The sequence below is a fragment of the Lissotriton helveticus genome, chromosome 8, assembly GCF_964261635.1.
Source record: "Lissotriton helveticus chromosome 8, aLisHel1.1, whole genome shotgun sequence".
NCBI classification, from domain to species: Eukaryota; Metazoa; Chordata; class Amphibia; order Caudata; family Salamandridae; genus Lissotriton; species Lissotriton helveticus.
In genome coordinates this window covers 24,007,865-24,023,325 of record NC_136069.1, presented here as the reverse complement: position 1 = coordinate 24,023,325, position 15,461 = coordinate 24,007,865, and the positions used below count along the sequence as shown (strand labels likewise).

The window sequence follows — 15,461 nt, the reverse complement described above, 5'->3', positions numbered from 1 at the left end:
TGAACTGATCCCCGAAACTACATCCATGCTGCATTCGCCACTGAACAACGAGTGCATTAACACTCAAGAATGACCCAGCTGAGCAAGGCAGCAAACACAAAAGGTCCATGGACAGAAAGAAATACGATATGTATGAAACATGCACTGCAAAGAGGGCATGGAGCAACGCGCCAAATCAAGCCGATCATATGACTGCCAATGAGTACGTTATCGATAATAAAAAAAGCTGGACCGTGTCACATTAGGCGCGCTTTAGCAGGACCAATCTGAAGAATGAAAATGAGCAGGTACTTACTTATTTGCAATTTGTACAAACTGCTACCATGATAAAAAACGCTGCCCGCGGCGACCCGGAAGCTCTTGGAAGCTCTTGGCCGGCCGGCCAATCCGCTCGCGGCCGACCGGAAGTCCCGCCTCCCCAGGTCCGCGAGCTGCCGGCGCATGGAGCGCCCTGCCGTCCGGTGTAGCCCGGGTCCCCAGGAGGGGGCCGGGGAGAAGGAGGAGTGTGGCGCCTGTTGCGGGGCTCCTCTGACCTGAGGGAGCCCCGATTTAGATGGAGACGCGCCGTGAGGAGCCCCGCCGGAAGAGCGCAGTTGGTGAGTGGGGCCCAGGGCTGATGTAAAGTGCGTGCGTGCCTGTTTGTATGCGTGGGGGGGGGAGTGTGTGCGTGTGTGCGCGAGGGAACGTGTGTGCACATGCGTGACTGTGTGTGATTGAGAGAGAATGCGAGGTAGCGGATAGTGTGCCTGTATGTGTGCCTGTATGGGTGCTGTATGCCTGCGTGTGCATGCGCGCGCCTGTGTGTGTGTGTGCGTGCGTGCATGCAGAGAGGTGGGGGCTGCCTGTGTGTGAGCAAGGGCTTTGCGCATGCGCAGCGGCTTTGCGCATGCGCAGATACCAGACGCTCGCTCCCGAGGTCAAATCCGACCCTGAAAACGCTCGTAACACTTTGGTGTCCACTCTCCTGAAAACGGATCACATTAGTTGTCGAGCTGACAGCATTCATGCTTCGCATGAATGCTAACGTCAGCTCGACCTAAAAAACGAAAACATTAAAAATAAGTAGCTCATTTATTACTCACTGCTCCGGCAAGGGGCAGTTTATAATACCCTAGGGCATTTATAAATTATATTTTTTTGCTGGTGGTATCAGAAGGGGAAAGAGCACCACCAAACATTTATTTTAATGATTTTTTTTCCACAGTAAGTCTTCTAGGTAATTGAATCCATGACCCCAGGAGACCGTACCATATTTTTTAAAGCACTATGCGCTGCAGCTCTATGCTCTTCATCTGGAGTGCAGAGCCCCATCTGGTAGGTTCTATGACTGCATTTTGGGGCCTGAAAATGTTATAAGAAAGACTCAAAGACATGTTGATGCTTTTTAATAAACATTTAAAAAAAATTAATTATATCCTACTTTAATATCTCAAGTAACTAGAGCTTGTACCTGAAAATAACTATAACTTGCGAATTCGCCATGCACTGCCTATGACATCACATATTACGACACTGAGGACATGCTCTGAGGCATTATTGACAACATCGCTGATGACAACTGAACTGACATCATTAATGACAACCCTGTGTATGGTGAAGCCGCACATTATAGCTACTGTAGGAAGCCAGTTATAGTTATTTGAGATCAATATAACAGGTTAATTTCAGTGATTTTGGTAGATTATATATATTATCGGAGGCTATATAGATTCATCATTCCCTTATATTTGCCTGAACCAGATATTTCATGAAACAATTCTGCTTGTAGACACCTGCAACCCCACTCTTCCCAAATAAAGAAAAAAAAATAGAGAAGTTGATTAGAAGACTTTGGCTTGAGGTATGTCACATATTTCCTATATTTTGATAAATGTTGTTTTTTATTGATAATGAGGGCCAAGCTGCGATTTATAAATACATAAAAAGCATAAAATGACTATTATACATAATTCATTTGCCAGATACAAATTTTCCATCGACATTCCACAATCAATTTAACCAAAGAAGAAGAGAAAAAATATATAAGAAAACAAGCATTTACAATGCAATAGGTCTCGCATTTACACGAGTTTGAGCTATTGACATTGTAAATGACAATACCTTTTATTTTTGTTTTTGTTTTTAAAACATAAATAAAAGGCATTGTAATTTACAATGCTAATAGTGTAAACTCACGTAAATGCGAGACCTATTGCATTGCAAATGCTTGTTTTCAAAGTTGATGCCGGAGCAATTGCATAATCACAATGAAAACATGAACAATCATCCACCAAAGCACATACTCAAGTCAGCTGTCAGATACTTCAGTCAGAGGGGTACAAAAAAAATGTTGGCAGGGTTTGCTAGTAGCAAGAGAGTAGAAATGATTCGCTCACGTATCACTAAATGGCTCACTCACTAAACATTTCTTGATTTGTGAACAATCTTCTCAGCAGACCTCGTTAAAACCTCAATCAACCAATCAGGGGTGAGTTCCCACACTTATTGTTTTTACCCTCGTGCTTCACACAAAGGTCAGGCGATGCCAGGGCTCTCTATTACAAGTTGGAATCTGGCACAGGGGAGAAACGCACACAGTACTCAGGTGCCTGGCCTGTCGTCGTCTCTACTGAGGGGCAAAACCAGCTTCTAGCTTTCCTTTTCAAAAACAAACATGAACCGAATGAGCAACGGGCCAGTCTTTTATATAGCGCGGACTTTACCTGGGCTCCGACGTGCTGGTATCCGGGACACTGTCTCCCCACTGCACTTAGCAATGCCTCTGCGGCCGCCGACGCTTGGCTCCTCTCCACCGGCCACACGTAAAACGAAACTGAAACATACGAGGCCCGTGACGTGAGCGGTCTACGGTAGCTCACGCGCGCGACTCAATCCCAAGGCGCATGGCAGAGTCGGATTCCGACGCGCGGTTTGGGATTGGGTCACGCGCGTCGGAATCCAACTCTGCCATGCGCCTTGGGATTGAGTCGTGCGCGTGAGCTTTTACCGTCTTAATGCGCGTGGCCATCTCCTGTCTCCAGTCCTTGTCGGCCGACAGCTATAGGCTCTCAGCGAGAGCACGCTTTTATATAGCGCGGACTTTACCTGAAGGCGTCAGAGCGCTTCACAATAGGAACAGAAATGAAACATAATGAGAAACATTACAAAAGAACAGATTGCAAAAACATACGTTACTTACCTAAGGTAATAGTGACATTGTGAGCAAACAAAATACATGAGGTAGTCAAAATTGTGAGCAACCAAAAATACATGTAGTTAAAAGTGCACAAGAGGAAAAGTGACAAGTGTACAGTTATAAGAGAAAACAGAGTATAATTAGATGTATAGTCCTGCAATAAGTGCTAGACACTCAGGCTCAGGAACAAGCGTTACGTGGGCAAGGTGGCACTTGTGCAAGTATCATAGGTAAAGACAAGTGAGAGGTAGCAGCCGTGTGTTGCAAGGGCAGAGTGGTGTGTGCATGTTACAAAAGGGCACCGAACACCAGTACATGGAAAATACTCCAAAGAGGCAGACACTCCAACCACAGGGGAGAGACATGGGTAAAGAAGCGGGGGTGGTAAGAGAGGACAGGGGTAAAGATACGCGAGTGTGCCAGTGAGGAGGAGGGCAGGAGGTGATGATGAACTGATATAGAGAGGAGATGACAAGGGTGTGGGGGGGCAGGAAGGAGATGGCCCAGGCTCAAACATCTGACAGTCGAGGGTCACTTGCTCCTGCCTCTCAACAATCATGTCTGTCCCTCCCACTCCACTCACTCTTTGGGGGAGGGGGGGGTCTGAGAGACTGCCGCTGAAGAGGCGCTGTGCCTCTTTCTGAAACAATGTGTGTGCGGAATAGAGGTGGGCAAGCCAACAAATGAACAGGGCGAGCCGAGCCGAGGGTCGGGCTCGGATCTTAGAGCCGTGCACGAGCCGAGCCCTGAACATATGTACACCCCACCATAAACCACGAGTACAAATACAACAAACCACGTCAAATATGATGACGAGTCTTCAGAGTTCACAAAATGTATTTCTGTAACGCGTGGACGATCTGACATCAACAGGGCCCGTTATAGGGCTGCTCTGAGAAGCACTTATTAAAAGTAATAGTTTTCTACAAATGCTAGTCTGAACTCACGTATTCGCAGGGGCTTTCATGCGTGAGAACGAACAAAAAAGGGATTTGGTAAAAAACAAAAAAAAATGCCTAGAATTACACAACTTAAGCAAGGAAGCAGGTGTCTGTCCAGGAGGTTTTCTGGTTTCACTCTGTACAGACAGCCAGTAAGTAGGGTTCTGTTTTTTTTAACCTCAGTGCATTCTTCTGCATTTAAAAAATACAGCAAAACCTGGACCCCAGATATTGAGCGCTTTACGTGGGTATCAGTTCATTACACAACTAGTATCCATGCATTGCTTACAGCCATGGGGAGATGAATGCCTAGAATCACACGATGTTGAGCGGACGCTAAGATTCGAACCTGGCAGCTCAGGCCACAACGCCACAACACCAAACCGCGGGTTGAGGAAGGCAGACGCCACATGAAAGCTCGGCTCGGTATGATTTCGCTGTTACAACAGCACTTCGAGGCGAGCCAGGCTTCATGTGCGAGCCTGGCGAGTGGTCTTCAGCCAGCCCATGCTCTGTGAAGCACGCACGGTGCATTCTGGTACCTGTAGTTCCGGTGAACTTACTGGCTTAAAAAACAGCTTTGTCGGCTAAAGTTACGACTGGCTCAAGGTGCCACACATGAGGGAGCACGAGGCACCGGGAACCAGAGCGCAGCCCACCCTGACATGTAATGGGGGAGGCCGGGGCTGCCCGGATTCTGAACACCGCCCCCCCCCCCCCCGCTTCCTCTGTTTAACTCCTGAATGTTGGGGGCTGTGGCCCGCCCTTTCTCTCCCAGGCCCAGGTGGCATTGCTCTTAAAGATAGGGGGTCGGGTTACCCAGATGAAAAGAGGCCCAGGGCTCGACGCAGTCTGTTTTCTTTCTTTTAAGAGGCCTGTGTCTTTCTTTCCTTCTGCCACCACCGAGAAGATAAACAAATAAACAGATTTTAATTTCAAGCTTGCACCAAGGACAGACCCTCGAGGGCGCCTCGAGCCCAAGAGAACTGATGGCAGCGCTGCAGGAGGCGCTAAAGACCGGAGCAGGGACCGGCTCAAACATCCCGTGGTCCTGGTAAAATAAATCACTTCTCTCCCCGAATGTGTCCGTCTGTAGCCCCGCTGGTGCTCCATATGTAAAGCGCTCCGATACCTTCGGTCGAGTTCGCGCTATAAACAAGTTACGGTGAACACTGAGGTCTGGGCTAATCACTGAACAACCCTTTTGTTTTACCTGAATGTGTAAAAATGGATGAATTAATAAACAAGTAAACAAATAAATAAGTGCAGGTGTTCAACGTTTTTCCCTGGGGTCCGCCTTCGGGGCTGCCGAATGTCATGACGCCTTGTCTGGATTTCACGTCACGCCTCTTCCTTTCACCGCACTACACACCTCTGCACACCTTACCGCCACTGCATTGTGTCGGGTGACTTCACAGTGGCGTTATTTAGGTGCCCGCACTCACTTGCATCACTGGGGAAAATGTATACTTAATATTTTAATTGATTTCTGTTTAAAAAAGAAAAAAATGGTAGCGGACCAGAGAGGGAGCATCTCTAAAAGGAGTTCTGCCTCCTGATTGGCTGTAGAGGAGCCGACGCGGGAATCGAAACTAGTGGTGCGCGCGCACCAGAGGAGCGGGGGCAAGGGAGCGCGAAGACGCCGAGACGAGGTAGGGGATGTGTGTGTAAGCGCCGGGGGTTCTCTGTGTATGTGTGTGCGTGCGTGCGTGTGTGTATGCGGGGGGGTTCTGTATGTATGTATGTATGTGTGTGTGTATGCGTGGGGGGGCTGTATGTGTGTTGTGCATGTGTTGTGAAGAGCCTGTTGATGCGCGCGACCTGATCCCGGCAGGCTGCTGCTGCTGCTGCTGCGTGCGCGTGACAGTCTGTTGTCCTCTCCGGCTCCCTTTGAGTCCTTGAAAGCCGGAATGATAACAATAGTCTCGCTCTGCGACAGCAGGCCTTTGGCCTGCAATCGCAGGGCGAGACCTAAAAAGGACAAAAAGAGAAAGACAAGAAATGATACTCGTATACATTTCCGCCTTTCTCTGTTGTCCCACCATTAAAAGGGACAAATATTCGCTCAGCCTTCTTAAGGGCACCTACCCTTAGGACATATAATTCTTCGTATTTCCTAACCCGATTTATTTTTAATATCCAACTTTCACATAATGTTGGGACCAAAGACTTGGCTGCTAATGACCCAATACAAAGAGCTGTTGTTGTAATGTTAAAAAGCAATTTGAGAGCAAGATCCCAAATAATACCACTCGAAGGTCGGTTTCAATTTGAACTTGTAATTTTTCGCGTAAAAAAAGCCATAATGTACCTGTTGGACCTGCGATGGGCAAGCCCAGCACAAAGGGGGTAGCTTGGCTCAAGTGTCAAGGCAGTGAAGGCTGTAGTGCTAAGCCGGCTCTGACCCAATAATAACCCCCTGCACAGTCACACCAAAAAGAAGGACACCACACCACTGCTGTAGAAAAATACGATTCCTTTATATAAAAGTTCTCTGCTGTAAATAGGGATCAATTGGGGAAGCACATTCACATTTCATTTGTTACAGCACTCTGGGATTCAGGTTGAGAGCAAATACAGTAAATAGGACTTCAGGAACACTGGTGTTGCATAAATATTAGGAATAGCTCTATCAATAAATAAAATGAATATCAGGTTTATATATCACCAATACATGGAATAACAAAGCCTGGTTCATTTAAATGCATAACCACATTTTTATTCTGGTATCGCTGCCACCAATTAAATAAATCAGGAAGTTTACATTTGCAAGACAAACCCACTTTGAAAAGGATAACAGTACTTGTGGAACCATGGGGAATGCATGCGGGATTCTCTGGATTCACGGTACACTGGGGACTCTTTTATGTTCACGCGGGGCCCATGCGTGTGTACCTAAAGACAAGGAAACACGGTAAATATGACATTTGGCCCTCCGCTGCCACCGGGGAAGGATGTCCGCTTGCCGGTGTGGTTTACTTGAGCCTACGGCAATATCGCAGGCACCAGGGTAGCACAGTTCGAAGTCAGTAGACGAACGAACGGCTGCCAGCGGGGTCACTCAGTCTCTGCGCTCGCTCAAATCAACGCCGGTGCACAGTTCCTTGATAACGCGGCACCCCTCCAGGGGTAACGACCCACCTCACTACGGCTGCAATCGAATAGCGATTCAGTCGGGGCACAGCACTTCCTACGCCAGCATCAGGGTTCTTAGGGGCTTCATGGACCTCCCTCTGACTTCCTCATACGGGGGCTGGTCCCGCCCACGGCAACAGTTTCCCGGGTCTCTGGGAAAGGGCAGGGACGCTAATCCCGCCCAATGAAGGCCGGCCTCGCCCCGGCGCACCACCTCACCTTCGATCACTGCACAACCAGGAAGCGCGCAACGCCGGTGGGGCTCGGAGACGTCCGAGTCCCCCGCGATAGGCGCTATTCACGAAGGGGGCACTGTGGAAGGTCACGACTCGCCTTTTCTTCACGACTTCGCCACCGGGGGGGGGGGCGAGGAGGCACATAAACTTGGCCACAGTCTTTTGGGGCAATGAGGCACTAGCTGGGCAGGCGCTGTAGGCGCAAGGTTACTGGAACACGCCTGACTGGAACGCCAGTCAGGAATCAGGCTATTAACTAACCCTGGGCGTAGTGGGGCGTAGTGGGGCTCCGCGGAGCTACGCGGAGAGGGCGAGAAGCTACGCCCACTCCCGCACTCCGCGTAGCCCCACTACGCACCTCCCTCCCGCTCTCCCCTACATACATTATTTAAGGAATTACAGTGATTAAAACAATATTAAAGCACTTACCTTGTCCGGGGCTCGTCCGGGGCTCCCTCTTTGAATAGCGTCCTTTCCTGGATACCAATGCGCATGCGCGGGCGGCCACGCATACGCATTTCTCCCGAGAAATGGGCATGCGCGGGCTGCCGCGCATGCGCATTTGTTTCCAGGAAAAGGACGCTATTCAAAGAGGGAGCCCCGGACGAGCCCCGGACAAGGTAAGTGCTTTAATATTGTTTTAATCACTGTAATAGCTTAAATAATGTATCTAGGGGAGGGCGGGAGGGAGGCGGGTGGCGGCCGACTCGGCTACGCCCACGGAGTGGGCGTAGTGTTGCCGGCAACGCTGTCTACGCAAAATGCGTAGAAGGCAACACTACGCCTACTCCGTGGGCGTAGCCGAATCGGGCGCCCACCCTTACTATTAACCCTTGCCACTCTACTGCCTGTGCTCTCAGCCACCTCAGGGGTCAGCATAACAGGTGTCACTCTGGTGTCAAGTCTGGAACCTGAATTACATCTAAAATGGCCGCCAGGGAGTGGGCTTTATATAGCCAGTGCCCTGAGGTACTGGCACGAGCCAGAAGGTTCTAGAACCTTCCCTGGCTGTGTCAATGGCATGGCAGTTTTGAGGTGTCTTTTGGTCACTCAGAGCGACCGTACTGGGGCTCTGGAGCAGCCATTTTGTGTACCTGAGGAAAGTTATGAAATTCCTGTCAGGAAAGCGCGCCAACCAGAAAGGGCGCCAAAACCTCAAAAGGTCAGGGTTTAAGGAGGCTCCAATGGGAGTCACTCACATAAGGGAAATATGTGTCTACCATTTTAAGGTTAAACACACACAGGTTGCCAACCTCAGTTTTCATGTCCACAGGTTTCGCCAGGCGCCTTGTACATAGGTGCCAGAAACCTTGTGATTAACTGGGTGTCAAGGAACACCTAGCCCCATGAAACAACACACAAAAAGGTCCTGGTAGACAAATAAAAAGCGGCAAATTTTGGGAGGTTCAGGGGAACAAAAGAAATCATATTGGTGAGGGGACTCTCAGAAGCAGACGGGTCCAACAGTACCCCACACTCACTGGTTGAGGAGACATATTTAGTACCACCTGGCGCCTGTTTCGATCACTACTTTCCCAAGAATTCAGAGAAATGACATGTCAACGTTATTTACGAATATTGAGACTCACAGATTCATCCCATACTGAAAGAGATGAAGTCACACAATGAAGGACCACGCAGACATACAGGCTTTGCTAGATGCATAACTATTGGTACTGGGGTGGGTAGTTTTAGGGGGGAGTTAATTGTTTATCTTAATGTCATTGAAAGTTGTCATGCCTCAGCCAATGCTCTCATACCTGTTACAAAACTATAGATATGTAATGTGGCATGTTTTGAAATGCGATAATGACAGCAATAAAGCAAAGTTAAACCAAAAGTTAAATAATTTTAAAAAGAGAAATATTACATACGGCCTGTCCCCACGAGAGTACCCACATCTAAAACAGATACCTGACAAGGATGGATACATCTGGTGCATGCGGTGAGGGGTATCATATAGAGCCCATTTTGAGTAAAAAGCCATATGCTTAAAATTGGCTCCACGCACAGTCTTATAGGCAATTAGATTGTATCTCCCCCATCCTCCCTTTATTTATTTTAAAGGTTTTATATAGCGCTGGCTAGACCCGGAGGTATCAGAGCGCTTTACATGAAAATCAGACCATAGTTGCAGGTTACATTGTTACAAAGGTTACACAGTTATTAGAGCTTGGCAAATATAGTTACATGTAAGGTCGAGACACACAAAAAGGACATATATGTAAGGGAAAAAGCAGGCAAGGGGAGTGATTCAGGGGAGGAGGGGATTCATTTGCGAGACACAGCAAGGAAAGAGGAGGCCGAGGGTGACGGGACACAAACCGGTAGACGAGTCACAGCTGCGTCCAAAGTCCAGTAAGCTGTGATCCACGGGAAGTGGTATAATTTCCCCATCTCTGTTGCGAGAGGCTCCTTATACAAGTGGACTCTCTCAGAGGGGTCTCTGAGACTCCAAGGCCTACCTACTGAATCCTTCCCCAAAAAGGGGGGAGGGAGTGCTTTGGCAAGGGGTGCCATACTATACCTCAGCTGTGAGTGGCTCCATTGGCGCTGTGGACTCTCGCAGCGGGTTCGCTGAGACTCCAGAGTATAAATATTGGATCTTTCCCCAACAAGGGGAGAAGGAGTGCTTAGTCAAAGGGCACAAAAGAACAGGAGGCTAGGCGGTGTAGCAGGCAAGGGGAGAGATTGAGGTGAGAAGAGATAGGAGCAAAGGAAGTAGACAAAGAAAAGAGTACTAAATGGGAACAGACAGCATCAGTTAGGGGGACAGACTGTTTTCTCTCTGTGGCCATGAGTTTGCCCCATCTTTAATGTAAACACCTAGCACAGGCCATCCAGAAGCTTTGCCATCCAGGACATGAAGCACACAGTTTGTAATTCGAATTATTTTTCACAATTCACAGAAGTTTATAGTATGCTGCACATCAGCAATCCAGATGTTTTCATATTAAGTTCTTGGGTGTAGAGGATGATGCTCAGAACTAAGTGTTTAACCCATTCATCATCCAGGGGAGATAGTTCAGAATCAGGAAGCTGAGGGAGAAGATCATGAACCCAATGAAGGCCAACTCGTGGACCGCAGGGTTCTCTGTAGAGGACACGTATGTCAGAGAGAGCAGGCATAGATTCTCCAGGACGTTCAGAATGAAGATAAAGTGAAACAAGACATTGTAAGTGATGGTGTGCGCTGTGCCTCCCGTTTCTGAGGCCAGCGCGTCTGAGATTAAACACACGGGTTCTTCAGAAACTGTGTACTGCTTACACTGCCAAAGCAGTAGACTCAAGAAGATATAGAATTTGGTATCAACTGCCCATCCGTATTAATTTGTCCGCAAAATGGGCTTTACTGATGTGTTCCTTGATTGCACTAGACGCCTGGACATAAGTGTGCTCATGGAGTTGGAGATAGGAAAATACAAGGTCGGACGTAATATTTCCCCTGTCAACCGCGTCCCAGTCCCAGCTTTTAAGTTGTCCTAACAATAGAAATGTACATTGAGTAGGCCTTTTGCCATATCTTGATAGTGCTCTTCTAAAGGGATAAGCCTATTAATCCACATTTGTTCAAATATATTGAAGGGTAGGTCAGAGGGAAGTGGTATTCTTCTGGTAGCTGCCTAAATCTCCTAGTAATAATATGCGAAAGCTTGTATACTGAGTAAGTTTGGGCAGCTTTGCAAATTTGAGAAAAACAGGTTGCTGAACTCCATATTCCCACAGCATCTGCTGGAGATAAAAACTACATGAAGAGAGCTCCCCCACTGCTGCCCAATTGAGCCAATCAAGAAAGGCAGCTTGCTCACCATCCGCTACCGACAGATGAAGCGCCAAATATTTAGTGCAGGATTTGTTTCCCTTGGCATAAAAATTGATGAAGCAATTGGTCGAGCTCAACAAAAAGGCATATCTAAGCAAGATTACTATATTGGAGAAGACAAAGACAAATAGAGGAGGAATTGACATTTTGAAAATGGCTACTCGTCCAACGATTGACAGATGTAGATTCTGTCAACTATTTAGCAGCAGCAGTCCACGAACTTTGCTAAGAATAGTAGCATTGTTTAATTTAAACAAATATGACAATTCGTGTGAAATAAAGATCCCTAAATATCTTATAGGACGAGATATCAAAATATTTTGTTGCATTTCGATGGGAAGAATCTTAGGGAGCAACTTGATTTTCGTTCTGTGTGCGTTGTTCTCATAGAATTGATTTTCGTTCTGTGTGCGTTGTTCTCACAGAATTAACTATCATTTAACAGAAAAAGTTAGAAGGGACACCACACTGACATCCAACCCAACTCAGACATGCCATTTGCTTGGCTGTCAGTTGTTGCTCCCAACAGAAACTGGAGCAAGATAAGCTAAACACATAAAACAGGCAACCAACATGCACCTACCCAAAATAGCCAGCTGTGTATATCTTACAGACCATTGCCTTCAACGCTAGTCACAAACTAATGCAGAGAAACATGGTAAAGAAGGTAGAGGTGGATCTCATGTTTCAACCCGGCTTCCACAGACAGCAATACTGCACAATGTCAGCATCTGACCACTGGACACCGAGCATGTTCCTGACCTACAGGAAGTGGTCGATGAGACTCTGTGGTCCCTCACATATCTAACATTAGCATCATGGACCAACAGCGTAAAAATAACAACAAGGCTACTCAGCCATTTAATAAGACTACAGATGATTCCTGATTGCACAGTAAACTAGAGAGAACAAAATAAACAAGACCTCGAACTAGAACAAAAGTGGGTAACCAGAGGCAGGAAGAGAACCACGGCTAGGGAACGAAGCATAAATAAAGGGATGGATCCAGAATCGTTCACAAAAAGCAGAAGCAAGAGAGAGAATCAGGGACAACAGGCAGAACTGGGTGAAAGATCCAGAACAAGAGAAAACAGAAATCAAGGAATGGAATAGGAACAAATAGGAGGAACAGAATATGAGGCAGAAAACATAGCCAAAGAGAGGAACCAGAGAAACCAGGCAGACTAAAAAGAGGGATACAAAATCAAAGGCAATATCAAAAGAGGGAACAATAGGGGACCAGAGACAATCAAAGCGAATTACAAACAGGGATGACACGTACAACAAGAAACGGGAACGTAGCGCTACTGGAGCAAGCAGAGAATGGAAACAGGACAAGGAAATAATACAGAAGCAGAGGAGGGTACTAGGCCCTTTTACCAAGCATACAATAGGACATTAGAGGAAGAAAACAAAGGGGTTGAAACCCAGGAGTAGGAAACAGAATAATAAGAAGGAGCAGAAACAAGATACGAGAACCAGAAGCAGAGAAGAACCCCTTGGCACACACTAGCCAAGAAGAAGGAAACAGACATTGGGGAACTAGTAAAGAGAAGCAGAATGCAGGGAATAAACCAAACTGGACACACACTGTCCAAAACATCTGTGAGTACTTCTGCTCTTGTGTAGATGTAAGAATGCCTTACATCTGGATAGCAATAACTAGACCATAATAAAAATATTTTTCCAAAACGTCTGGAGTGCTTTTGTTCCTGTGCTGACGTGAGAATGCCTTCAGATACTAACATCTAGATAGCAATAACTAGATCGGAATAAAATATTTGTACACACATAAGTAACAACCAGTTAAGGAAAAGAGACACGATGGATATACACCTCTTTGTGTTCACATGCTCATTATTTAGTTTTAAAGAGCCCTGATGCATAAGAGCCTTTTCGCATAATTTTATTAACTTGAGAAGAAGAGTACTTCTTTTTCTCTCTTGAAATCTCATTTCTGCTCAATTTTTAAAAATCCAGACAAAAATACTCCCACATCAAAAACCTATCAGAAGCTCTGTAAAGATACCTTCATGCACCAAAAATGCCCGATGATACACATTATACAGCACGTTTCACAAACACCTAACACACCTTACATATGATGCTATTAAGGGGTTCTTAGTAGTACTAACCATCTAAACAGGTCACACGACAGAACGCATTAAACTTGTTCATCTCAGATGTACCACACCGTTATCTCCCACGAATGACCCTATGACGAGTCATGTAAAAAGCATTAATAAACAAGTACTAACATTGAAAGTTAATCTAACGTACTAAGGGTCACACAAGTAATTAGTAAAACCCCTCTGGGTCCCCCTTTTGCTGCCTCATACCAACATCGTGTACAATCGACCAAGTTAGTTCAAATCACCTTAAAGCTCTGCAATAAAACCACCACTAAGCCTTATATGTAAATCCAGTGATTAAAAACACACACACACACACACACACACACACACACACACACACACACACACACACACACACACACACACACACACACACACACACACACACACACACACACACACACACACACACACACACACACACACACACACACACACACACACACACACACACACACACACACACACACACACACACACACACACACACACACACCCCCCCCCCCCCCCCCCCCCCCCCCCCCACACACACACACACACACACACCCCCCCCCCCCCCCCACACACACACACACACACACACACACACCCACACCCACCTCTCCCTCCTCACTGGAGAGGAGTGGAGGAGTTCTATGGGGGGAATAGATGAGCATGAGATGTTGAAGTGAGGAGCTGAGTGCTATCTTGTTGTTAGTGAAAATAGTGAGGGAGTAATTGGAATAAAACGGTCTTCTGGTAGGCAGAACTGAATTTATTCAGGTGCCTTCAGTAGACAGGATTATAAAGCATAATAAACAAGAGTTTGGAAAGAATACTCCCTATAGCATCAAGGCCAACATGTTTCTGCCCTTCAGAGACCTTCAGGGGCATTCGTCAGGACACAAAAAAAACTATAATGTCACTCTGCAAATAGCTCTGTTTGAAAACCTTTATACTGGCCTCATCATAGTAGGCCAGAGGATACAGACAAATGAACCACAGTGTCTCAATCACAGGATCTACTGTCGTAATCAATATTACATTACTCACTCTCAAGCCTAAAAGACTGCATATCACATAAATAAATAAGAAAATAGGGCTTCAAGTTTGCTACGTATAGCCGGCACCACAGCGAGCCCAGAGAGAGTCACACTAGCAATTAGTAAACCCCTCTGGCTCCCTCTTTTTTAGTCTATACCGACATCATGACCAAGTCACATCAAAACACCTCACGCTCTGCAATAAAAGCACCAGTAACCCCTACAGGTAAAAGCATTGATTAAAAATAAACACACATAGGTCTCAATCCACACAACCTTAAAGATGAAGAACTACAACCGTAGCATATTTTCAAATAATCTTTCAGACTGTGGCCTCGGATAGAAAAGATGGCATGGAATGGGCAGTACCTTTGGACAACTGACAGCGCTACCATGCCATACTCATGACCAACTGTGCATTACACACATGGCAATTTCTTAATATAACATGCAATAGTCCTGTGAGTTGAAGGAGAAATAGATGACTTACCAGCAGGGCAGGGAATGCTTTCAACTACCTCTGGGATCTGACCAGCCAAAGGATAGGACTCTTCCTCCTCTTTGATGGTGTCTGGGATCATCACAACACTGACCTCTTCCCCTGTATTAAGGAAAAGAGAGATTTCAGTAAGATACAGGAGTGTGTTTTGGTCCTTTGTCACCTCTCTTGTTTATAGCAATTAATCAGGGCCCCACTTAGTGTCAGATGCCTTCGGGCATATGAGCACTTTACAAAATTTCAAATCAAATCAAATCCCAACTCAATAAATTCACGAATTTCATGGTCAGTCACAGGAGCTGGAGCCCTGATCCCCTATCTTACTCCCTCGCTCGCTCATCTCATTACTTCCAACCCTGGATATTTTGTTTGATATTTGGATAAGTTAGGCATTCACAGACACATGGATTACAACAGGTAAAGTGGTGAAAGGCGACAATAATGATCCCATGAAACGTGGCTTTCACACATTTTGATAAGTCAAAGAAACATTCC

General features: G+C 46.4%; 1 protein-coding gene across 2 annotated transcripts in view; it reads right to left on the bottom strand.

Annotated features, from left to right (window-relative positions):
- The window catches only part of LOC144772249 (uncharacterized), a 214,218-nt gene that overhangs the window by 91,129 nt on the left and 107,628 nt on the right, over positions 1-15,461 (bottom strand). For both annotated transcript variants that reach the window (XM_078656465.1, XM_078656466.1), the window contains one exon: positions 14,958-15,068. In XM_078656465.1, the coding sequence (XP_078512591.1) occupies positions 14,958-15,068 (111 nt within the window). The remainder of the gene's footprint in view (positions 1-14,957; positions 15,069-15,461) is intronic.